Below are 24,602 nucleotides of genomic sequence, written 5' to 3'. Positions count from 1 at the left end.
AGACATTATGTACTACTAAACAAAATAAATCTGAGCAATGCTGTGCTTAACCAAGAGGAAAGAAAAACGAACAACAATGCATAGGTACACAAAGATAAAGGAGACAAGAACAACAAAGAGGTGTGAAGAGAAAGTAGTGAAGCTAGTAATGCAAACAGAAACAGATTAATCCCTGAACAGGAGGAGATTAGATTGGCTTACAGAGAGCATGAGACGATATTTGAAGTCAGGAAACTCTTTGTCGCACTTCTCGCAGCGGTACATGCCGTTCTGCTGGTCCACCACCTTCTTATTGCAGTCTTTGCTAGGACAGGCTTGATACAGACAGTTCTCCTTGCGCATATACACAATGGTGGCAATACAGGTGAAGTAATCAGCCTAGAAAGAGATTACAAAGACAGATACAGATACATCACACACGGATACAGGTACTTGTAGAACCGTCTTAATGAAAGTGAGACTATGAGGCTATTTATTATTCAACATGCAGACATTTACATAACTGTAAGCGTACTTCATTAATCAAACATTTACAAGCAGCCGATAATAAATGAACTTGTAAAAATACGAGGAGAGCTATATACACTGATCAGCCATCTCCTTGTTTCTACACTCACTGTCCATTTTATCAGCTCCACTTACCATATAGAAGCACTTCGTAGTTCTACAATTACTGACTGTAGTGCATCTGTTTCTCTACATACTTTTTTTTAACCTGCTTTCACCCTGTTCTTCAATGATCAGAATTCCTACAGGACCACCACAGAGCAGGTATTATTTAGGTGGTGGATGATTCTCAGCACTGCAGTGACACTGACATTGTGGTGGTGTGTTAGTGTGTGTTGTGCTGGTGTATGAGTGGATCAGACACAGCAGTGCTGCTGGAGTTTTTAAACACTGTGTCCACTCAATGTCCACTCTCTATTAGACACTCCTACCTAGTTGGTCCACCTTGTAGATGTAAAGTCAGAGACAATCGCTCATCTATTGCTGCCGTTTGAGTTGGTCATCTTCTAGACCTTCATCAGTGGTCACAGGACGCTGTCTACGGGGCGCTGTTGGCTGGATGTTTTTGGTTGGTGGACTATTCTCAGTCCAGCAGTGACAGCGAGGTGTTTAAGAACTCCAGCAGCGCTGCTGTGTCTGATCCACTCACTAACATACCACCACCATGTCAGTGTCACTGCAGTGCTCAGAATGATCCACCACCCAAATAACACCTGCTCTGTAGTGGTCCTGACCATTGAAGAACAGCATGAAAGGGGGGTAACAAAGCATGCAGAGAAACAGATGGACTACAGTCAGTAATTGTAGAACTACAAAGTGCTTCTATATGGGAAGTGGCGCTAATAAAATAAATTGTGAGTGTAGAAGCAAGGAGGTGGTTTTAATGTTATGGCTGATAGGTGTATATTAAAACGTCAATCTGCACGGTAACTGGGTGTAAATGAAACAGCTCCCATAGAGTGATACTTGGCAATTACAGCAGCCAGATAGAAAAATTACAGTAATTTAGATGTTTTTACCTTTTAATCAAATGCTTAACCTTTTTGCTCTCAATCTTATTTGCTCAGCTAGAAGCTTTCTTTCCTTGTACTTTGCTCATATATTTGGAGATCAGGATATTATTATTACTTTTTTTTATCTTATTGATATTTAATAATGGTTGTAGGTATATTTTTTAAAGAGAGTTCCCACCCGTGCCTTCCAGGTTGGTGTTGTAGATAAGAGTAGGAATGTTGATTGTTAAATGCGTTTTTCATGTGAACAGCCAAATCATTTGGACAGTGGTAGTGTAGTACAGGGTTTCTTTGCTGGAGATTTGTCTGTTTGTCTTTTCTATTATCATATCCATCACACCGATCAGGCATAACATTAAAACCACCTCCTTGTTTCTATACTTACTGTCCATTTTATCAGCTCAACTGACCATATAGAAGCACTTTGTAGTTCTACAATTACTGACTGTATTCCATCCGTTTCTCTACATACTTTTTCAGCCTGCTTTCACCCTGTTCTTCAATGGTCAGGACCCCCACAGAGCAGGTATTATTTGGGTGGTGGATCATATTCAGCAGTGACACTGACATGGTGGTGGTGTGTTAGTGTGTGTTGTGCGGCTATGAGTGGATCAGACACAGCAGTGCTGATGGAGTTTTTAATCACCTCACTGTCACTGCTGGACTGAGAATAGTCCACCAACCAAAAATATCCAGCCAACAGCGTCCTATGACCACTGATGAAGGTCTAGAAGATGACCAACTCAAACAGCAGCAACAGATGAGCGATCATCTCTGACTTCACATCTACAAGGTGGACCAACTAGGTAGGAGTGTCTAATAGAGTGGACAGTGAGTGGACACGGTATTTAAAAACTCAAGCAGCGCTGCTGTGTCTGATCCACTCATACCAGCACCACACACACTAACACACCACCACCATGTCAGTGTCACTGCAGTGCTGAGTATGATCCACCACCTAAATAATACCTGCTCTGTGGTGGTCCTGACCATTGAAAAACAGTCAGTAATTGTAGAACTACAAGTCCTTTATATGGTAAGTGGAGCTGATAAAATGGACAGTGAGTGTAGAAACAAGGAGGTGGTTTTAATTGCAGCCCTTAACTGCAACTAGTATGAGAACCCCCCTCCCCCCCCCCATTTTAAATATTGCATGAAGCAGACTTTAAAGTTTGAAATCTGTATGAAAATATTATATTATGTAAATGTAAAAAAAACTAACAAGAACGAAATGTAGCTGGCATGCTGACATAAAGAAATACATTAGGCTATATTCCCATGACTGATGGATATACTGTTATATGGTTACTGTGACAACCATAGTCCTTTGTTCATTTATTCAAGATATTTAAAAGATGACATGAATAAACAAACGCTGCTTTGGTGCAAGCCTAGCGGCAGGGTGAAAAACACCTAGAGGGAGCCTGCGTGGGGGCTCTGAACTAAACGAATGCAGAGGAACCCGGGCAAACAACATGAGAAGTGCCACTAGGACTGCTGATGAAAGGAGCCGTGCCGAATCTGCTGCTTGTTGTGCTTCCTAAGTAGAGCCTCCAGAAAAAATGAAGACAGACACTTGGCCGGGGTGAAGGGCGCCGCAATGAGCAAGTCTGGGGAAATCCACGAGGAACGAAGCTCGCGGTGGAAGACGCTCGGCCGCGGACGCCGCCGTTTTAACATCCGCCCGTCATAGAACGCGAACCGAGCAGCCGAGAGCGGACGAATTCAAAGCCCAGACACGTTCCGGCTGAATTTGAAGTCACCCAGGGGATGAATAAACAACTCAAAACTGTGCTTTTCATAATCAGCATGTTTTTATATTTATATAGCCGTATTTATAGTGCAAATTTGACTCTCTAATGAAAGGCAAGGAACATTTTGCCCTTCGGAACTGGAACTGTGTAAATTCAACATGCAAAGGACTTTCATTCCTGTTTAGGCTAAAATCAAAAAACAAGCCTGGGGCAAAGTCTTACCTTTGAGCTTTTTTATTTTAAGGAAATAAGAAAAGAATAAAACAAGACAGCTTACTGCAAAAATAACCGATTTTACCCTAACAGCATTTCACTGACTGTTCTGTCACTATAGTTTGGATTTTTAACCCCAATTAACTTCTAGAAGAGGAGGAACTCAGATTCGATGTTGCTTCAAATCGATCAAAAGCCCCCAGGAGCTGCTGAGTGACAATACCATTACACAGGAGAAGAATAACCAGCACCTAATACAGAAATCACTGGAAATGACTGGAATTTCATCTAGTGGAAGTTGGATTTTAATAATTCGGCCTCTCTAAAAGCAATAATTAATCTAACAAATGAATATATAATCATTTTCCTATTTTATTGATGCATTTTCTCCCATTTAAGCGTAGTCGATTTGTCTTCCGCTGCTGGGGGATCCCTGATTGCAGTCGAGGTGGGTATATTGCTGCTCACGAATCCTCCGACCCCCACGCAGCTCTTAGTAGAACCCTTTATTTACCCATGCGCCCGTCAATCAGTATTACTTTACATTTTCAGCATTTAGCAGACAATTTTATCCAAAGTTTTAAATCGAGGAGTTCAGAATCTCGGCGCTGGTGTGCTAGTCGAATATCCACTGTAAGCATTTTTAAGGGAAATAGACAAAGACAGTACAGTGCTGGCTAATTTTGCTTGGTCAGTCTAAAATCTATAAGTAGTGATACTGTTTAGGGCAACGTTCCCCAACCTTTTTTGCACCATGGACCGGTTTAATATAATACATAATTTCACGGACCGGCAGGGAAGGGAGGATTTAATATTATTTAATAATATTGCTCACAAACGATGTAAAATGAGCTGTTTTCGCTGCAACGAGACGCTGCTCCCACCTGGGGTGACAAGACAATAACACCCGAAATAAAAGCAGTGAAAATCTCTAATTATTCCTTCTTTCTGTGCTGCCCAGTAACAAATAGCCCACGGATGCCCGGTGGTTGGGGACCACTGGTTTAGGGTACAAACTCAAACTGGTGAGTCAAGAGGTCAGTAGGGAATACAGGAAGTAGGAAACAACAATACATATGGGTACATAATTCAAATATGCAAATTAGTAGTCACACCTCCCAAATGATTTTGTTGCAGAAATCAATTTTAAAATGTGTTTCTTGTTTACAAAATACAGTGGCAATAAACGGCGCTCTGTTGGAACGTATCTTCGTGTGTTATTTGCTTTACACACAAACAATGGCCTTATTTACATTAAGTGTTATTTACATTAAGCAACAGTAGTATCAGATCGGATTACACGTTTTTATTTCCTTCCGATATCCGATCCAGTGATTTGGGCCAATATCGGACCGATACCGAGTATCGGATCAGTGCCAGCCCTAGTCAATTCCCATCAGAGGTCACAGATCAATTTAAGGCAAGGGTGAGAGCTGAAGCTAAGATGTATAAAATGTCACTAATTAACCAGTGTTATCCAATTAATAAGACTATGTTGTACATAGTTTAACGTTTGTGTGTAGGCTTTTTTTTAGTAGTCTTGTTATAATCAGAAAGAAAATGAAAGACGGTAAAGACCCGTGTTCCATCTACAGCTTTGTCAGCATTTAAAAATAAGCTTCTCGGTCCTAGGATCCTCAGAGCTTTAAAATATATAAACTGCAGGCAGTTGGGTTCTGACTTTAATCATACAGCACTAGCTTCAGCGCAGGAGCACTTTTTAGTCCCTTTTATTTTTTTCCTGTGATATTGGAAAGCTTTATGTTGCTTTTGTAGATATTACAGTACAAATTATTCCCTTTAAAATAGTTTTTCTCTGGTCTGTATCTGATGATTCTCTTTTAGCATCCTTTTTTTGGCCCTATGAAATTTGCTGTAGTTTTTAAAAAAAACTTTGAGCAACATTTTATTTTTATCCTCTGTAAAGACATTCATAAAAACTGTGTGTGTAGGTAGCAGTCCGTTTAAAAAAATTTAATATGTATTTACGCATTTTCTAACTTTCTCTCCCAATTTAGTGTAGCCAATTAGTCTTCCACTGCCCTGGACCCCAATCGCATCCGTGGAGAGTACATTCGCCTCGCAGATGAATGCACAGTACACACTCCTTCTTATTCCCCTATACTATAGTGGATTTGCACATGAGGCCAGTCTTGCGCATGGAGAGTCATGCCCTTTTTAGACCTGTCTTTTCCCACACAGCAGACTAGTGGCCAATTTTGTCTGCTACAGGTACTGCCAATTGTGCTTGGTTGGGAGTGCTCAGCCGACCGGTAGTAGAGATGAGTTTAGAATCCCAGTGCTGGTGTGCTAGTAGAAAATCCAGCTACGCCATGTGGGCGACTGCGCATTTCGTTTGTTTCATTTGCTTTTAGCTCCCTGTTTAAATATACACCGATCAGCCTTAACATTAAAACCACCTCCTTGTTTCTACACTCACGATCCATTTTATCAGCTCCACTTACCATATAGAAGCACTTTGTTGTTCTACAATTACTGACTGTAGTCAATCTGTTTCTCTACATAAATTTTTAGCCTGCTTTCACCCTGTTCTTCAATGGTCAGGACTCCCACAGGACCACCACAGAGCAGGTATTATTTAGGTGGTGGATCATTCTCAGCACTGCACTGACATGGTGGTGGTGTGTTAGTGTGTTGTGCTGGTATGAGTGGATCAGACACAGCAGTACTGCTGGAGTTTTTAAATGCCATGTCCACTCACTGTCCACTCTATTAGACACTCCTACCTAGTTGGTCCACCTTGTAGATGGAAAGTCAAAGACGATCGCTCATCTATTGATAGAACTACAAAGTGCTTCTATAGGGTAAGTGGAGCTGATAAAATGGACAGTGAGTGTTAAAACAAGGAGGTGGTTTTAATGTTATGGCTGATTGGTGTAAAACATGACTGAGTTTCAGATTAACAAGTCTTGCCTCAAGTCTGCCCAGATTAACAACTCGCCTCTTGTAGGTGCTCCTATGTCCACTATTCAACCCTTACTACTCATTCAAAATGCACCTGCTCACCTGGCTTCCTATAGCTGCCTGCATTCAGTTTAAAACACTGATGCTCGCCTACAAATCCAAAACTAGACCAGCCCCAAGCTACCTTCGAGGTCTAATAAAAACCCCTCTCTGTACCACGCAACCTCCGAGCCACTAGTCTCGCTCAACTTGATCCTCCACCCAGAACTCAAGGAAGACAAGCATCAAGGCTCTTCTCTGTACTTGCACCCAAGTAGTGGAATGAGCCTCCCTTGTCTGTCCAAACATCTGAGTCTCTCACGGTCTTCAAAAGACGATTAAAAAACCTCCTCTTTACTAAGCACTTAAGCTGACGTGTACTTACTAATGCTCTTATTTATTTGTTGCATAAAAAAAAACCTTCTAACAGGGTTTCAGCAGACTTGTATTCCTGAACTGTTGTCTACTTAAAATAAGAGTAAGGTAATTTTACTATAGAAGCACTTTTTCAGGTCGCTCTTGATAATTGTAAATGTAATGTCTTTATTTTTTATTTATTTATTAGGACTTTAACGTCATGTTTTACACACTTTGGTTACATTCATGACAGGAACGGTAATTACTAGTTACACAAAGTTCATCAGTTCAAGTCTTTAATGTGAAACACAGTCATGGACAATTTTGTATCTCCAATTCACCTCTTGCATGTCTTTGGACTGTGGGAGGAAACCGGAGCTCCCAGAGGAAACCCACACAGACACAGGGAAAACATGCAAATTCCACACAGAAAGGACCTGGACCACTCCACCTGAGAATCGAACCCAGGAACTTCTTGCTGTGAGTCAACAGTGCTACCCACCGAGCCGCCGTTAATTAAAACAAGTAGATGCAGTCTGTATTTTAAAGCTTATTATAGGATGACGAGTGAAGTTCTACCTCTGATCTACATCTGTGACATGCAGTCAGACTCTATACTGACACAAAACAGCTTCCATTTGGGATTTTAATAGTACAGTCAATCATGATTTAATCATAGGTGCGTAAGAAGGTCTTTTTTTCCTCCGAAAGAAACCGAAAGTGATCATCAAATTGGCAGTCTGAGCTCTTGTGTGTAGAGATCTGTACCTCCACTCAGAGTTCAAATCAAGCGTTAGTTGTCAAAAATGAACTTAAATGACCTTTTTAACTGATTAATCCTTTGTTTCTGGTATCTTTGCCTGTATGTTTAATAGATTTAACACATGGTTCATACACCGACCAGGCATAACATTATGACCACTGACAGGTGAGGTGAATAACACTGATTCTCTCTTCATCACGGCACCTGTTAGTAGGTGGGATATATTAGGCAGTAAGTGAACATTTTATCCTCAAAGTTGATGTGTTAGAAGCAGGAAAAATGGGAGAGCGTAAGGATTTAAGCGAGTTTGACAAGGGCCAAATTGTGATGGCTAGACGACTGGGCCAGAGCATCTCCAAAACTGCAGCTCTTGTGGTGTGTTCCCGGTGTGCAGTGGTCAGTATCTATCAAAAGTGGTCCAAGGAAGGAAGAGTGGTAAACCAGCGACAGGGTCATGGGCATCCAGAGCTCAATGATGCACGTGGGGAGTGAAGGCTGGCCCGTGTGTCCCGATCCAACAGACGAGCTACTGTAGCTCAAATTGCTGAAGAAGTTAATGCTGGTTCTGATAGAAAGGTGTCAGAATACACAGTGCATCACAGTTTGTTGCGTATGGGGCTGCATAGCCACAGACCAGTCAGTTAGGAAGATGGTCATTATGTTATGCTTGATCGGTGTATACAGCACAAGCAGCAGGGTTGAATGAATGAATATTTAAATCTGTCCATGCCAGTCACTAATCCTTATAGCTATCACATCAGTGCTACACATTACTGTGTGTATCACTGATCATCTACAGAGGCTCGGTGTTAAATCTTTTTGCTGCTCCTCTCTAGTGTACACTTAGTGGGCAGCTGTTCTACTTGCATATTTTACACAGTAAACAAGAAAATATAGTGTATAATACATTTAGGTTATTTGTCTTGCAGGACAGTTAAAAACGTGCCAGGAATTGGGGTAGGTTAGTTACTTCTGTCCTACTTCTGGCTTCTAATTTAGAGATCCTATCCTATTTCTTTCTTTATTTGTTTATTTATTAGGATTTTAATGTCATGTTTGTTTTACACACTTTAGTTACATTCATGACAGAAACGGTAGTTACTTGTTACAGAAGATTCAGTTAAACAGTCATGGACAATTTTGTATCTTCAATTAACCTGGCTTCATGTTTTTGGACTGTGAGAGGAACCTAGAGCTCCCGGAGGAAACCCACATAGACACGGGGAGAACATGCAAACTCCACACAGAAAGGACCCCTCCACCTGGGGATCAAACCCAGGACCTTCTTGCTGTGAGGCGACAGTGCTACCCACCAAGCCTCCATGCCGCCCTTACTATCCTTTAAAACAAAAAAACAAATATATACAATACAAATGTGTGTACAGTGGAACCTCGATTTAACAGACGAAAAGGGGAGAGCACTGGTCTTGATTTGGATTAGAGGATCAACTGAAATTCTGCCCCAAAATCTGAATTCGGAAGCTCCGATTGGTTTATACAGCTGTTGTTCAAGGCCTAAACCATGACTGATCCATGGAGTTGTTTACACATGACACCATAATGAAACAGAGTAAGCAAAACGAATGAATCTTTACCATAGATAAGAGCACAGCTCCCTGATTCAATTCCAATGAATCATTCATTTGAAAAGAGTCGTTTCTGACTTGTTTTTATCGCTCATGCCCGAAAGAGAGCGTGCTGAACAGTGCTTTAATGCTCTGTTTTAAACGTTCTCAAATGGTAACCTGTGTATCGTAGGCATACTCGATAGAAAAAATATGGTCGTTTTCAATATTGTGTAAAAAGTAATATCGAATTTATTGATATTTGCGATATACCTCCCAGCCCTATGTTTCCACTGTATTTACTTTTATCAGTCTAACAAAAAAGCCAATGAAAAGCAAAGTACTAAATGTCTTTCTGAACACCTATAACCACAAATCAAGAAAAAGACAGTATTTTGTGGTACCAAAGGACACCGCTCACATTTTAATTATGCAACCATGTCTAAAAATCACTTGGTGACTTAATAACAGAGGTCTAACAATACACTGCATCTCGCTCTTGGTTTATTATTCTTTATGAGGTGTGTGTTACATCTAACACACAAGACATGCAGAGCAAAGGGTATCGCATATTGCATGACTGACAGCACATGAGACGACACCTACCTGCCTTGACTTTTAAGTAGTGTTCCAATACTATTGCATTTCATGTATTAAACCTAAATAGTACAGGTAGTTCCTGGCAGTTCTGCAATCTCAAAGATTATAAAACTGTTCTCTACATGTGACAGAATAATTGGCACGGCCACACAGTTCTTTACAAAAAAGTTGACAGATTAAATATACACGCAGCAACTTTAAACTTCACATTAATAATCAAATAAATAATCTATTACGCTCTGTAACTATGTGGCGCTTTATGAACACGTCAAACCACGAATCCCCCCTAATAAATGGTACCATGATGTCCACAGAGTACAGCTAAACAACTGGAAACAGCTCATAGATAAAGACCAATGTTAAAATGCAATAGTAAGGGACATGTAGGTCATGGGAGTGCTGTCATTTCAAAGATTTATAAAACTGTTCCCTTTCTGTGACAATAATTGGCACACCCACACACTGTTCTTTAAAAAAGTGATGGGAACATGCAAGGGCTTAAATATCCATGCAGCAACTTAGAAGCTTGAATGATACACTGACTAGGCATAACATTAAGACCACCGAGCGGTGAAGTGAATAACACTGATTACCTCCATCACGGCACCTGTTAGTGGGGGGGATATATTACGCAGCAAGTGAACATTTTATCCTCAAAGTTGATGTGTTAGAAGCAGGAAAAATGAGCAAGTGTGAGGATTTGAGCGAGTTTGACAAGGGCCAAATTGTGATGGCTAGACGACTGGGTCAGAGCATCTCCAAAACTGCAGCTCCTGTGGGGTGTTCCCGGTGTGCAGTGGTCAGTATCTATCAAAAGGAACAGTGGTAAACCGGCGACAGGGCGTGTCATGGGCAGCCAAGGCTCATTGATGCACGTGGGGAGCGAAGGCTGGCCCGTGTGGTCCGATCTAACAGACGAGCTACTGTAGCTCAGATTGCTGAAGAAGTTAATGCTGGCTCTGATACAAAGGTGTCAGAATACACAGTGCATCACAGTTGCTGGGCTGTTTTGGCAGCAAACGCGGGACCAACACAATATTAGGAAGGTGGACTGAACTTGGCATGGGGTCCTAGTTTATGGTTGGTGATTAGTATTAACTACAGCTGGTAAATCCTGTGTTTATGAGGCTAGTTTGACTGCATCTATTAGATAAAACCACAAGCATAACAACCTGAAAGTGAAAAAAGACAAATACATGGATTCCCAACCAAATCAAAGCTAAACCTCTTTCTTAAAGCCAAGATAATCACACTGAAACTCTTATTTTGGACACATAAAAACAAGTTAATTGGGTTTAGAGAGCAGTGGTCACTCAGCAGTAAAGGTACTGGACTAGTGATCAGAAGGTCTGGTTCAAGGCCTGTTACTGCCAAGCTGCCATTTACCCCTTTTCCACCAAAAAAAACATGGTTCTTGAACCGGTTCTGTTCAGGTTTCTTAGAAGTTTACTCAGCGCTCGGCTTGAGCAGTGAAACATCACTAGAGTTCCACAACAGGAACATAACATCTGTGTGAAATAAACATCAAATCTACTCTAAAATACAACATGTATCTGTGTTTAACTGGATTTACACGTGTGGTGTTGATGCAGCTCGGGGAGTTGAAAAAGCTTCACGCTTTATTTTTCACGTTAAGCATTTTCAGTTCTGTCCGGGTCACTTTTATCACGTCATATCACACAATTCATCTTTCAAAAGGCGCTTTGAAAATATCAGCAGCAAACTGGATCAAGATGTAATCAGGTGAACTTTAAAAGATAAAAATTCAGCAAATAATTTTTTTTTAATTTTAATTATATTTTATATAATCCTATTTTATAATTATATTATTATTTTTTCCCACTTTTTTCCCCCAACTTTTATCCCCATTCTAATCGTGTCCAATTACCCTGATTGCGTCCTCTATACTGATTCGACCCTTTTGCCTTTTGACTGAGGACACCACTCAACTGACCCTCTCCGGCACGGTCAGTACAGCCTGCATTTTTCACCTGCACGAGCCGAGTTCATACACCGAGAGACACTGCGCACGGAGGGTCACACCCCCCTCAATGTTATTCCTCAGCCCTGTGCAGGCGCAGTCAGGCAACCAGCAGGGGCCGCAGTTGTACCAGTTATGAGGACCTATGGTCCGACTCTACCCCCAAGCCAAACGTTGTTCATACTGCCGCCCAACCCAGTCGGAAAGGTAGAGCTGAGTTTCGATACGATGCATCTAGAAACCCAACTCTGGTGAGCTAGCGTACTTTACCGCTGCGCCACCTGAGCGGCAGGCATTCTGATTCTTAAAGAAAACATGTTTACTCTGGGGGAGTGGTAGTTAGTGGTTAATGTAGTGGACTAGAGGTCACTACCAAGTGACCTCTGTTGGGGCGCCGCAACAAGAATCTTTATCCTCAATTGCTTGCACCGTATCAGTCACAATTGTAAGTTGCTTAATGTCGTAAATGTAACTGGAAGAGACAATAATGCTTTGAAGAGCTAAAGAGGATGGCGAGCAACAAGACAGATAGACACAATTAGAGAAACCGTGAATGAGCCAAAGAGCCTAAAGACCCAAACAGAGGACGGGATACTCTGGAGGAATATTTTCCATACGGTCGTCAGGTGTCAGAATCATCCTGTTGGTTCAGTGGTAGCCTAGTGGGTAGACCCTTGGACCATTAATCGAAAGATTGAGAGTTCGAATCCCAGCTCTGCCATTCAGCCACTGTTGGGTCCTTGAGCAAGGCTCCTAACACTCTCTTGCTCCAGGGGTGCCATACAATGCTATAATCGAAACTAGCTGGGATATGTGAAAAAAGAATCTTATTGTATTGTACACCTGTCCTGACCCAATGTCAACATAGTAACAAGTTACTTACATGATAAAATCTGGAATTAACAAGGTGATCTGCTTCTTTCAACAAAAGTCACAACCAAGTGTCAGGACGCAATAACGTCTTGTACAGCGATCTGATCTTGTACAGCTACCCCGGCCAACGAGAGCAAATTTATCATCATTTATCTGAAGTATAATCTCTTCATTATCAAGCTCAATAAAGTCCCACTAATCTGTCTCCTCAATCACCATGATAAATGTGAATAATGCACAAGTGTATACCCAAGTAAAGCCAGGTGGGAGGGACACTGCTGTCTGCGATTAATCAGAAATAAATGAAGCTGTGGCTCAGTAGCATCTCATTTTGTTTTTTATATTGTACTACACTGACGCCTGACTGATAGACGACGATGATAAGGTTGGCTTTTACAAGAGATCTGAAATGAGACTCTCAGTATTTCATTTCAGTTTGTCAGAATTAGAGTACTGATTAGGGATTTAAAATGGAAGCTACAATACACAGCACAGCCTACCTTAATAGTTGAATGTAAACCTAGAACGTCCAGCAACGGTCACAAATACTAGGACCAATTAACCAGTTAACGTGAGACACGAACACTACACCAATGTAAGGTAGGGCCTTACATATAGCAGGGGTTTTCAACCTGTGGGGCAACCTGAGTACCTGTCCAGGGGGCGTGGCATTACGAGATTTTTTTTTACTTCTAAAACTAAAGCAATTCATTTTTCACCCACAGGAGACATATTCGATTCGTCTCACTGACCACGCACACACGCACGTTTAAGGTTATCCAGTTCAGTCCGAAAAAGAACCTTAAAAATAGGGCTAACAGTGAAGATAAACCGGTGACAAAACAATGACTGCTGTTATAGAACGTGTGTGTGTGTCTTTAAGAGAGGTGTAGGAGATGCTCTGTTCACAGTGTCGCTATAAGTGAGTCAGGAGTCAATTCATTTGAATCGAATCGTAAGTTTCTTTTCTCAGTTATCTCTCTGTGTTTACTGTTATTAATGAATGCTGCGGTTATAAATAAACACCAGTTACAGGAACATTCTGTGTGACTCACTTACCTTAAAAAGCTCAGGCTAAAAAGCTCGGTAACCGAGTCAGACTCGTTCTGCCTGTGGAGCTAAAGGTTTTCAGTCAGTCAGAGCAGATGATCCTGAACTGACGAACTTAGTAACTGATGTACTTTTGCCTCTGTTTGGCTCTGTGAAGTAACGTTTTCTGTTCTCATCTACATCAAAAGCAAGAACCGCTCACGATTTACCAAAGTGAACCACGAATTTATATAATGTGCTCATAGAATTGACTCAGATGGGATCGGGCTGTATCGGGGGTTGGGCGCAGATTCGCGGTTGGCACACGGAGGGGGGCGCATGTCCAAAAAGGTTGCCCGACATATAGGATAACAATTCCTTTAAGAACGCCCCATGGGTGCTCAAAGGCACAGTGGTAAAACACGCTAGCACACCATCTCAAACTCGTCGGTTCGAATCTCAGCTTTGCTACGGGCAAGCTGAGTGCCTACACGAACAATGATTGGCTCGTTTGAAGAAAAGGTGCCGGACGGGATTCCTCATAACTGATGCAATTATAACCTCTGCTGGCTGATTGAACCAGCACTGACATCTCGAACTTGTCTGTGCAAACAAGGATTGGCTCGTTTGCAGGAAAGGTGCAATTACGACCTCTGCTGGCTGATCGATGGAGCTTGCACAGAGACGAGGGAAGATGGAGAATCTCCATGCGCAAAGCTGATCCACATATGAACCCACCTGGTGACAATATGCAGTCGGTTACTGAACGTGTGTCTGTCACGACTCTACTCAATCAGAAATGGAGGTCAACATCAGTAGAGGGGGAGAGTAATGCAATCGGGTAATTGGATATGACTACATTAGGAGGACAATGCAAATGTAATGCAATTGGGTAATTGGGAAGCGTAATGCAATCGGGTAATTGGATACAGCTGGATTGGGAGGACAATTGGGCGGGGGAAGACATGCCTCTCTAACATCTGTGACATTTCAGGAAAATTGGTTACAGCACCTTGGAGGACCTGCCTGTACACAAACGGGTATAGTACATGTTGTACATGTCGAGTTTACACTGTGGCTTTAGCTGTTTGAGGAAATGTAACTGGTAAACATTTAAATCCATAAATGATAAATATTAAATTAGTTGGAGCTTTTTTGTTTGTTTTAAGCCCAGACTCACATTAGTAATTGGACTCACACAGAACATACACTGATCAGCCATAACGTTAAAACCACCTCCTTGTTTCTACACTCACTGTCCATTTTATCAGCTCACCTTACCATATAGAAGCACTTTGTAGTTCTACAATTACTGACTGTAGTCCATCTATTTCTCTGCATGCTTTGTTAGCCCCCTTTCATGCTGTTCTTCAATAGTCAGGACTTTCCCAGGTCCACTACAGAGCAGGTATTATTTGGGTGGTGGATCATTCCCAGCACTGCAGTGACACTGACATGGTGGTGGTGTGTTAGTGTGTGTTGTGCTGGTATGAGTGGATCAGACACAGCAGCCCTGCTGGGAGTTTTTAAACATCTCACTGTCACTGCTGGATTGAGAATAGTCCACCAACCAAAAATATCCAGCCAAAAGCACCCCGTGGGCAGCGTCCTGTGACCGCTGATGAAGGTCTAGAAGATGACCAACTCAAACAGCAGCAATAGATGAGCGAGCGTCTCTGACTTTACATCTACAAGGTGGACCAACTAGGTAGGAGGGTCTAATAGAGTGGACAGCGAGTGGATACGGTATTTAAAAACTCCAGCAGTGCTGCTGTGTCTGATCCACTCATACCAGCACAACACACACTAATACACCACCACCATGTCAGTGTCCCTGCAGTGCTGAGAATCATCCACCACCTAAATACTACAGGGTAAAAGCAGGCTAAAAAAAGTATATAGAGAAATGGACTAGTCAGTAATTGTAGAACTACAAAGTGCTTCTATATGGTAAGTAGAGCTGATAAAATGTACAGTGAGTGTAGAAACAAGGAGGTGGTTTTAATGTTATGGCTGATCAGTGTACGTCAAAACAAGCAATAACAACAACAACAACAACTAAATGTGGTCAGTGATGTGGGGATGTTTTTTTCTGCTGCAAGAACTGGCCATCTTGTCCATGTGACTGTCATAATACCATTTGATAAGGATTGTTATGCCTTCTGTCATGAAACTGGACTTTCCAGCAAGAATGATCCCAAGTACAATGCCAACCAGTCAACCAAAGCTTGTGAAGGAATAAGTCCAGTATCCTCCTGAAGTGGCTCTCAGACTCCAGATCCCATTTAATCCCATAGAAAATCTTTGGTGGGATTTTAAGAGAGCAGCCACAGCAGGAAAGCCTCAAACCTCACTGAGCTGGAAGCTTTTGCATGTGAAGAATGAGTGAGGATTACACAGGAGAGGTGTCAGAAGCTTGTTAGCACTTACTGAAATAGCTTATGAAAGATTATTAGAGGTTTAAGGCAAAAGGATGTTCCACCAAGTACTGAGGCTGGGGGTTGAACAGTGCACATGGACGTTTGTATTAATAAACATTCTCTCTGTTTACTGAGACCAAGGCTTTGGTTGTAAATGATTTATACTACAAATCATTATAGTCACATTCACATGAGAAGCATTTAGGACTTCACTCCCTGTGAGTCTTGGCGCAAATTGCTGCTTTGTTCAGCGCTTGGTTTGAGAGGTGCGGTAAAACGTCACCAAAGTGCGAATATGAGACAAATATGCATTTGTATGGAGTAACAAAATCCACTTTTTTTTTTCTTCCCATATTTTCTCCCGATTTAGCGCATCCAATTTGGCAAGGAGAGCACGCCGCTGCCCACGCCTTCTTTACAGGTGTACAGCCCTCCTCTTCTCTTCTGCCAATCAGGGTCCTTACACAACGTATGAAGACCCACCCACACATAGTCCGGTCACCACCCTGCAGATACGGTGGCCACTTTGTATCTGCTGCAGGCACTGCCAATTATGCCCGTCAGATGGCGCCCAGCTGACCGGTGGTAACACCGAGCCTCGAACTGGGGAGTTCAGAAACTCGGTGCTGGTGTGTCAGCGGAATATCCCGCTGCGCCACCCGGGTGCCACAAAATCCACTCTTCTTGACTGTTTCACTTTTAAACTTGTGTTATAGCTCGAGGGGCTGAGAATTTGTGAGAATTAGCTTTTTCGAGAGTCTAAAATGCTTATTGTGGAAAAAAAAGCTTAATGTGGTTTAATGCAGTGGTCCCCAACCACCGGGCAGCGAAAAAAGCATAGGATTCACATAGATATTTAATTCTATAGTTATTCTATTTTAAATCCTCCCACCCGTGCTTGTCCGTGAAATTATATCTTACATGAAACCGCAAAAAACGTTTGGAACTGCTGGTTTAATGTATTAAAAGAACGACATAGAAACACTAAACCTCTCTTAATTATTCCACTAATAAAATTCCTTGGTCGTTAAGCTTTTTTCACGTTAAGCGTTGTTCGTACAGCCTAAGTTGCTTTTATAGAGTCATATCAAACAGTTGATCTCACTGGCAATGCCTTTAAAATGTCAGCGTCAAAGTTCAATTAAATGAACAAGTAGCACCGCCTCACTTAATAGGAAACAGCAGCACAGCCAGTGCAAAAGCAGTTTCGCCGCTTCTCATGTAAATGCGCCCTAATGGTTGGCCAAACCTGACAAAATCATTAATGGCTATACAGTGGTACCTCCAAAACTCCATGTCAGTTGGTTCTGGGAGTGTCATCGAGTTTTAAAGGCGTTGAGTTAAGGTATTTTTTCTCATAAGGATGTATGGGAAACCTGTTTATGCGTTCCATGGTCAGTGTAATGTAAAATAATGGGGTTTGTTTTTGTTTTATACATTAAAAACACAAATATAATATACAAATACTGAAACACAATTGAAAACAGTTAAAAATCAATATAAAAATACAAGAAAACCCGTCTTTATTGTTTCCTTATGCTTCTTAATAGTGGAGATGCTTGATCTTGGAATACCGTATTCCGCTCAGTAAAGGCGCATTCACATGAGAAGTGACAAAACTGCTTTTGCGCCGACTGTGCCGTTATTTCAAATGTGTGTGCCGGTGCACAAAACTTAACACGATTTATTGTACTAAAACAATGAGCAATAAATGTCATTAGTGGAGAGAACTTATGAGCAATAAAAATTAAGAGATTTAATACATAGTTCCTTTAATACAGTCACTTGTGCTTTTTTTTTTTTTTTTTTACGATGAGTTTTAGATAGGGATGTCCCGATCACGTTTTTTTGTTCCCGATCCCGATCATTAATTTTGATCCCGATCCGATACAGAGTCTCAAACCGATACTTGTATTTTCTAGATATTGTCTAGATAAGAACTAGATAATACTGCTCACACAGTGCACACTTCAAGTACATTACAGTTATTCAAATTAATCCAATGTATATGTTTAACAACTGAATAGCTCTGCAGTGCTGTAGGAAAAAAAATGCCTGCATCCAAGCTATAGCTTAATGTTCTTTTATTTTTACAAAATAAAAGTAAACAAACTTAGTGCAGCATTGTAGTAGTAAAACTAGAACACTCACAATGAAGAAGGTTCTTTTAGAGGAAAATCAGCATCTCTGCCGTGTTAGCGGACAGCCGGTTCCTCTTCTCATCATATAATAATAAACTCGCTGTATTCGGCTCAGTGTTTATTTTTTAGGTGCCGTATCAAATCGGTAGATCGTTTGGTTAAAATGTTTATGAGCCACCGTACTTGTAGGCGTGTTGTAACTAAGCCAATCGGAGTGCTTGATACTGAGATGTCGTTCAATCTTGTAACTCGTGCTGTATGTTATGGTCCTGAAGTTTTCATACTCGGATTAAAAGTTATTGTTTTGTAAACCGGAGTGATCCTTGACTCACACACCGTATAGATAGTAAAATTCTACAGTAATGAACGCAGCTCTGCTCCTACCGCCTCGTGAAACGCTCGCATTGCAGACATTACACTTCACTGTTGGACTCTCCGTTGACGACACCTGCTTGACCGCTGACGTAAAACGAAGGATCGGACTTAGGATCAGGCTTAGTAAAGCCGATACCGATCAGTTAAAAAATGCCTTGATCGGGCCCGATTCCGATCTTTGAGATCGGATTGGGACATCCCTAGTGTTAGACTCTCGGAAAAGCCGATTCTCACAATTTCTCAGAACCCTGAGCTATAACACAAGTTTAAAAGTGAAACAGTGAGGAAAATCCAGCTAAACAGATACATGTGGACGCTTTAGGAGTGGATTTGATGGTTATTTCACACAAATGCAGATTCGTCTTACATTCGCACTTTGCTGAAGTTTTTCAGCACCGCTCAAGCCGAGCGCTGAACAAAGCGGCTGTTCATTGTTAATTTGAAATTAAATTAAAGAAAAAAAGCTGAACACAACAAGTTTAAGGGTACAAATTCTCCACAAGATTTCAACTTAAGGGACGTGGAGTTACAAGGTATCGATGTATTTGCAGGATAACATTATTCTTACCTTATCTCCATGACCCAAGTGCTCATTCTTGACATCTGCTAGGGTCTTCCAGTTGGTGGGGCCACCTCCTCCACCTCCCCTCATTTCAGTCATGGACTGTCCATCTAGAGCATGACCCTCCTTATCATACCTGTCGATATATAAACAAACACACGTCTGAGTTTGTAAATTCTTAAGCTTTATTAATGTTTGGTGCCGCTGGTAGCCTGCTATCTTAATGACGTGGCTTGGGGGACATCAAACCCGCAATAAAAACCTGAGCGAGCAGATCTAGCTGGAGAGAACGAAATGAAATCAACTGCAGCGATGGCAGCACAAACGCGAATCGTAAAATGAATCAACAGCACGGGACAGTTGAGCGGGAAGGGGTCAGGGTCAGGGATGGTGAAATTAGAAACCTATTTTCACAGACCGCCCGGGGTTCTCCGGACTGACTGTGAGGAAAGCGCATGGGAGGGTGGAGAGGAAAACAAACCCCAGTCAGGTAGGGAGGGCGTGTGAGGGATCAATTAAAAAAAAAGTTCTAATGTATGGGCTGGAGGGTTGGGATGACCGATATATACGAGGCTCGGATCTTATCCTGGGAGGCACAGGTGCTTCATTTTAAATGCACCCATTAATGCATTAATGAGGGGGTGGGTGGTCCTGGCATCTGGGTTTCTGCCAATTTGACTTTCCCCTGAAAAATGAATTTCATTCTCCAGCATGGCACAGAATGCCTTATTGCTAGCTAGCCTTTTTCCTGCTTTAACACATTCGCTCGTGTTGAAGTAATGAGCTAAATATAGTGTATCTAATAACTTGAAATGTAATCAGCCTACTTCTGATTAAAAGCGTTCTGTTTCCTGTCACACCCACACGCCTGTAATAAACATGGAAAACCCAGGATATTAAAGTCAAACATGCTTACAAGACAACTGAGCCGTCACATAAACGGTTACACGAAATAGACAAAAGTATCGAGACACCGTGTCTAATTTTTTTAGACACTTTTGTTTAAGCCCTAAGAACTGCTAACCGTGTGTTTGTTTGGGGTTATATTCATGGAAAGATACATTATTCTTTGGGCCCTAATATATTTGGTTACATTTTTTTGGCGCTATCTTTAACCTGAGATTTTAGATACATGGTTTCAGTCCAGTGTTTGTAAGAAAGTTGAGAACTTTGTTTAAATGTTCTTTTAAGGATGTTTGTATCTGGGGCATTTAATTAAAAGATGCTTAAAAGATGCTTACAAGTGTAATAAGTCAATTATATTTATTTATTAGTATTTTAACGTCATGTTTTACACACTTTGATTACATTCATGACAGAAACGGTAGTTACTCATTACAAGTTAAACGTCAAACACAGTCATGGACAATTTTGTATCTCCAATTCACCTGACTTGTATGTCTTTGGACTGTGGGAGGAAACCCACGCAGACACGGGGAGAACAAATTCCACACAGAAAGTATCCGGACCATATCTAATACATCCATCCATCCATCTATCTATCTATTCCATCCCTCTATATATCTATCTACCTATTCTATCCTTCCTACCACCTACCTACAAACCTACCTACCTACCTACCTACCTATCTAATCCATTTCTCTATCCCATTCATCCATCCATCCATCTATCTATCTAATCCATTTCTCTATCCCATTCATCTATCTATCTAATCCATCTAATCCATCCAATCCATCCATCCATCCATCCATCTATCCATCTATCCATCTATTTATCTAATCCATCCATCTATCTATCTAATACATCCATCTATCTATCTAATCCAATCCATCCATCTATCTATCCCATCCATCCAATCCATCCATCCAATCCATCCATCTATCTATCCCATCCATCCAATCCATCCATCCAATCCATACATCTATCTATCCCATCCATACATCTATCTATCCCATCCATCCATCTATCCCATCCATCCAATCCATCCATCCCATCCATCCATCTATCCCATCCATCCAATCCATCCATCTATTCCATTCATCTAATCCATCCATCTATCTAATCCATCCATCCAATCCATAGATCTATCTGTCTGTCTGTCTAATCCATCCATCCATCTATCTAATCCATCCATTTATCTAATCAATCCATATATCTATATAATCCATCCATCCATCTATCTAATCCATCCTTCTAATCCATCCATCTATCTAATCCATCCATCCAGCCATCCATTTATCTATCCCATCCATCTAATCCATCTATCCTTCCATCCAGCCATCTAGTCAATCCATATATCTATATAATCCATCCATCTATCTAACTACTCCATCTATCCATTCATATATCTAACTATCTAATCCATCTAATCCATCCATCTAATCCATCCATCCATCTAATCCATCCATCCATCCATCTACCTATCTAATCCATCCATCCATCCGTCTGTCTAATCCATCCACCCATCTATCTAATCTTTCTGTCTCTTATCTATCTCTAAGATATGCTTGGGTTAAAGAAACTCCAGTGGCCTTCACAGAGCCCTGACCTCAGCTCCACTGAACAACTTTGAAATAAACTGGAACATCAATTGAGGCTTTCTTGAATAACATCAGCACCCAGCCATTCAAATGCATGGGCACAGATTCCCTCAAACATACTTTAAAGTCTAGTGAGAGGCCTTCTCGGAAGAATGGCCATTGTTATAGCTAAAAAGATCACATAAAAGTCAATCTGTTTTAGAATGGGATGTTGTACAAGCTCATAGTCAGGTGTCCAAATACTTTGTGGTAACATGCATGTACCATATATGGATCACAACTGCTACAAGCAATGACAGTTCTGCCCTTGAAGCAATTGCACTAAGAAGCCTTGCCAAGCTAGGTGAATCATTTTATCCTCATATAAAGGTTTATTTTAATTTTACAAATCTAAACTGATCCAACTTCCCATTGCTCGTGTGATTAAGGAGGACAGGAGAGCTCACACCTCCTTTGACATGTTTTTACCAGACAGTAGAGGATTTTCACAGAAGGGCCTACATGCATGGGGAACCCACGGTGCACTTTCTGTAATCCTTCACCACCTGTGCTAGTGCCTGTCGCTGTGTCTAATGAGCGATTCACGATCCAGCAATAAAAACACATACGATTGCTTGGACAAAATGTTTTTTTTACTCTTTATAAAATGAAAATCTACAAAATAGTTGAAATCTCTTATTGACTCACTTTATACAATCCCATAATGATGTAAAACCTGCTTGATTGTGGCTCCCTCTACAAACAGGTCTTCCATGAAGCAGAAACATGGATGGGTGACACTGTCCAGTTAAGTGAGCTTGACATTGGAATAAGCTTACAATAGGGTTGGGCAAAAAAATCAATAATGATAATCATAAAATCCAATTCAGTTTGAGTTTAAGGATCATGCTTGAGGGACTTTTAATAATTAATACTGTTTATGTTTTCTGACCGCTGTTTAAGGGAGCTGCATGGGGTCCAAGTTACTCGAGCAACATTGTAAATAAACCCCAACTCCCACTGTACAATTGGTCAGTTAAATCAAACTCACATTTTGTTCAGTTGTTCTCAGCCAGAGCAAACGCACAGTTTGGATAATCAGATTTAACAGAGTAAACATCATTTACAACCAAAATACCCATTTTTTTTTTTTCTTGTGGAAAAATTTAGCGCGTCCAATTTCATCCCATCAATCATTTTCTCACTAATGCCGGTCCCTGCTCCTGATTGGGGCTGACGAGGCCGTTCCACGCCTCCTCCGGCACGTGCACAGCCAATCGACCGTCTCATCATCCACACTTGACGAGTGCAGCGCGGCAGAGCACCGTGCACGGAGGATCACACACTCCGCCGCACCCCCTCCCGTCTCCATGCAGGCGCCACCGACCAGCCAGCAGAGGGCGCAACCGCCCCAGTCCTGAGAGAGAATCCCCTCCGGTCTCAAATCCCTCCCCCCCCACCTGAACAACAGGCCAATCGTTGTTCATATAGCCGCCCAGCCTCGACCGGTGAAGGCGGAGCTGGATTTGAAACGACGCACTTTCGAGATCCAGCCCTGGTTGCAGCGCGTGTTTTTACCCTTTTTTTTTTTTTTTTTTTTTTTTTTAAAGAAACAGTCTATGTTTGGACATTTGAATGTTTTCCCTCAGAGTGCCAAAAATTTCGGGACAGAGGAGGTTAAAACTTTGTCTAGCCTGGTGAATATTTTGGCTGTATACACACATTCACAAAATAATGGATTATATTCTTAACGGAACACACACACACACACACATTTGGCCTAATTTTAAAGAACAGAATCAGTTGGAGCCTAGTGGTTAAGGTACTGGACTAGTAATCGAAAGGGCACTGGTTCAAGCCAGACCTTTGCCAGGTTGCCACTGTTGGGCCCTTGAGCAAGGCTCTTAACCCTCAATTGCTTAGACAATACACCGTCACAGTACTGTAAGTCGTTTTGGATAAAAGCGTCTGCTAAATGCCATAAATGTAAACGCAGAAGCTAAGTTAAGAAATGATTATGATTCTATGTTGCCGTGTCGTAGGTCTGGGTCGCAGTACCACGATTGACCCTATTCTTTAGTTTCTCAATGGAAACAAAGAACTATCAAAATATTACACTCTCTGGTCAGTATTAATGTGACAGATTCTGTCGCCTCACAGCAAGAAGGTTCTGGGTTTGATTTCCAGGTGAGGCGGTCTGGGTCCTTTCTGTGTGGAGTTTGCATGTTCTCCCCATGTCCGTGTGGGTTTCCTCTGAGTGCTTCGGTTTCCGACCACAGTCCAAAGACAAGTCGTCAGGTTAACTGGAGATACAAAAATGCCCCGTGATGGAGTAGCAACCTGTCCAGGGTGTTTCCTACTTTTCGCCCAGTGAATTGCACCCACCACAACCCTGACCAGGATAAAGCAGTGGTAAAACAGACAATGAATGACTGATACAAATACGGCCTTTTAATATTGTAAATGATACTATTGTTTCACAATGTGCTTTTAGGGTAACAAAATAAGCAAACTTATATACCTTGTTAAAAAATAGCCATTCAAAGCTTTCAAATACAGAGACTGTAGGTGTTAATGATGCAAAAATTAGCGTAATTTGCATATGAATAGCCTGCATACTCAAAGTCAGGAGCGTGAAAGTGGTAGTGATAAGTGATTTAGGTGAGTACTAGTTTCCCCAGTTTGTGACATCAATGGACAACACAAGATATAACATCAAGATGAAGATTTATACAATGTAGATGGCAGTTGCGATCACTAAGACAGGAACAGAACTGGCACGTGCACATTAAAAGTGGGTCAGGGTGAGTCACATTTCAGCACTGTTCACTCTGCATGTTCACTACAGCTTGTTCTTTCTTACAGAGTCTGAATTACTTTAACCAACAGAATTAAATGAACAACGACTAACAATGGATATTAAAAAATCTACACATCGCTGTTACAATGCAAGGTTTTAGTGCAAGGTTTTTTTTAGGTGGAGTAATGCGGTTGCATAAATATAC

General features: G+C 41.4%; 1 protein-coding gene across 1 annotated transcript in view; it reads right to left on the bottom strand.

Annotated features, from left to right (window-relative positions):
• Positions 1–24,602, bottom strand: part of rpa1 (replication protein A1) — an 81,083-nt gene that overhangs the window by 17,153 nt on the left and 39,328 nt on the right. The window contains exons 13-14 of the mRNA XM_063016404.1: positions 19,124–19,253; positions 202–378 (exon numbers count right to left, since the gene is read on the bottom strand). Of these exons, the coding sequence (XP_062872474.1) occupies positions 202–378; positions 19,124–19,253 (307 nt within the window). The remainder of the gene's footprint in view (positions 1–201; positions 379–19,123; positions 19,254–24,602) is intronic.

The sequence above is a fragment of the Trichomycterus rosablanca genome, chromosome 20 (assembly GCF_030014385.1).
Source record: "Trichomycterus rosablanca isolate fTriRos1 chromosome 20, fTriRos1.hap1, whole genome shotgun sequence".
Taxonomy (NCBI): Eukaryota; Metazoa; Chordata; class Actinopteri; order Siluriformes; family Trichomycteridae; genus Trichomycterus; species Trichomycterus rosablanca.
The sequence above is the reverse complement of the archived record's forward strand: the minus strand, read 5'-3'. Positions and strand labels throughout refer to the sequence as shown.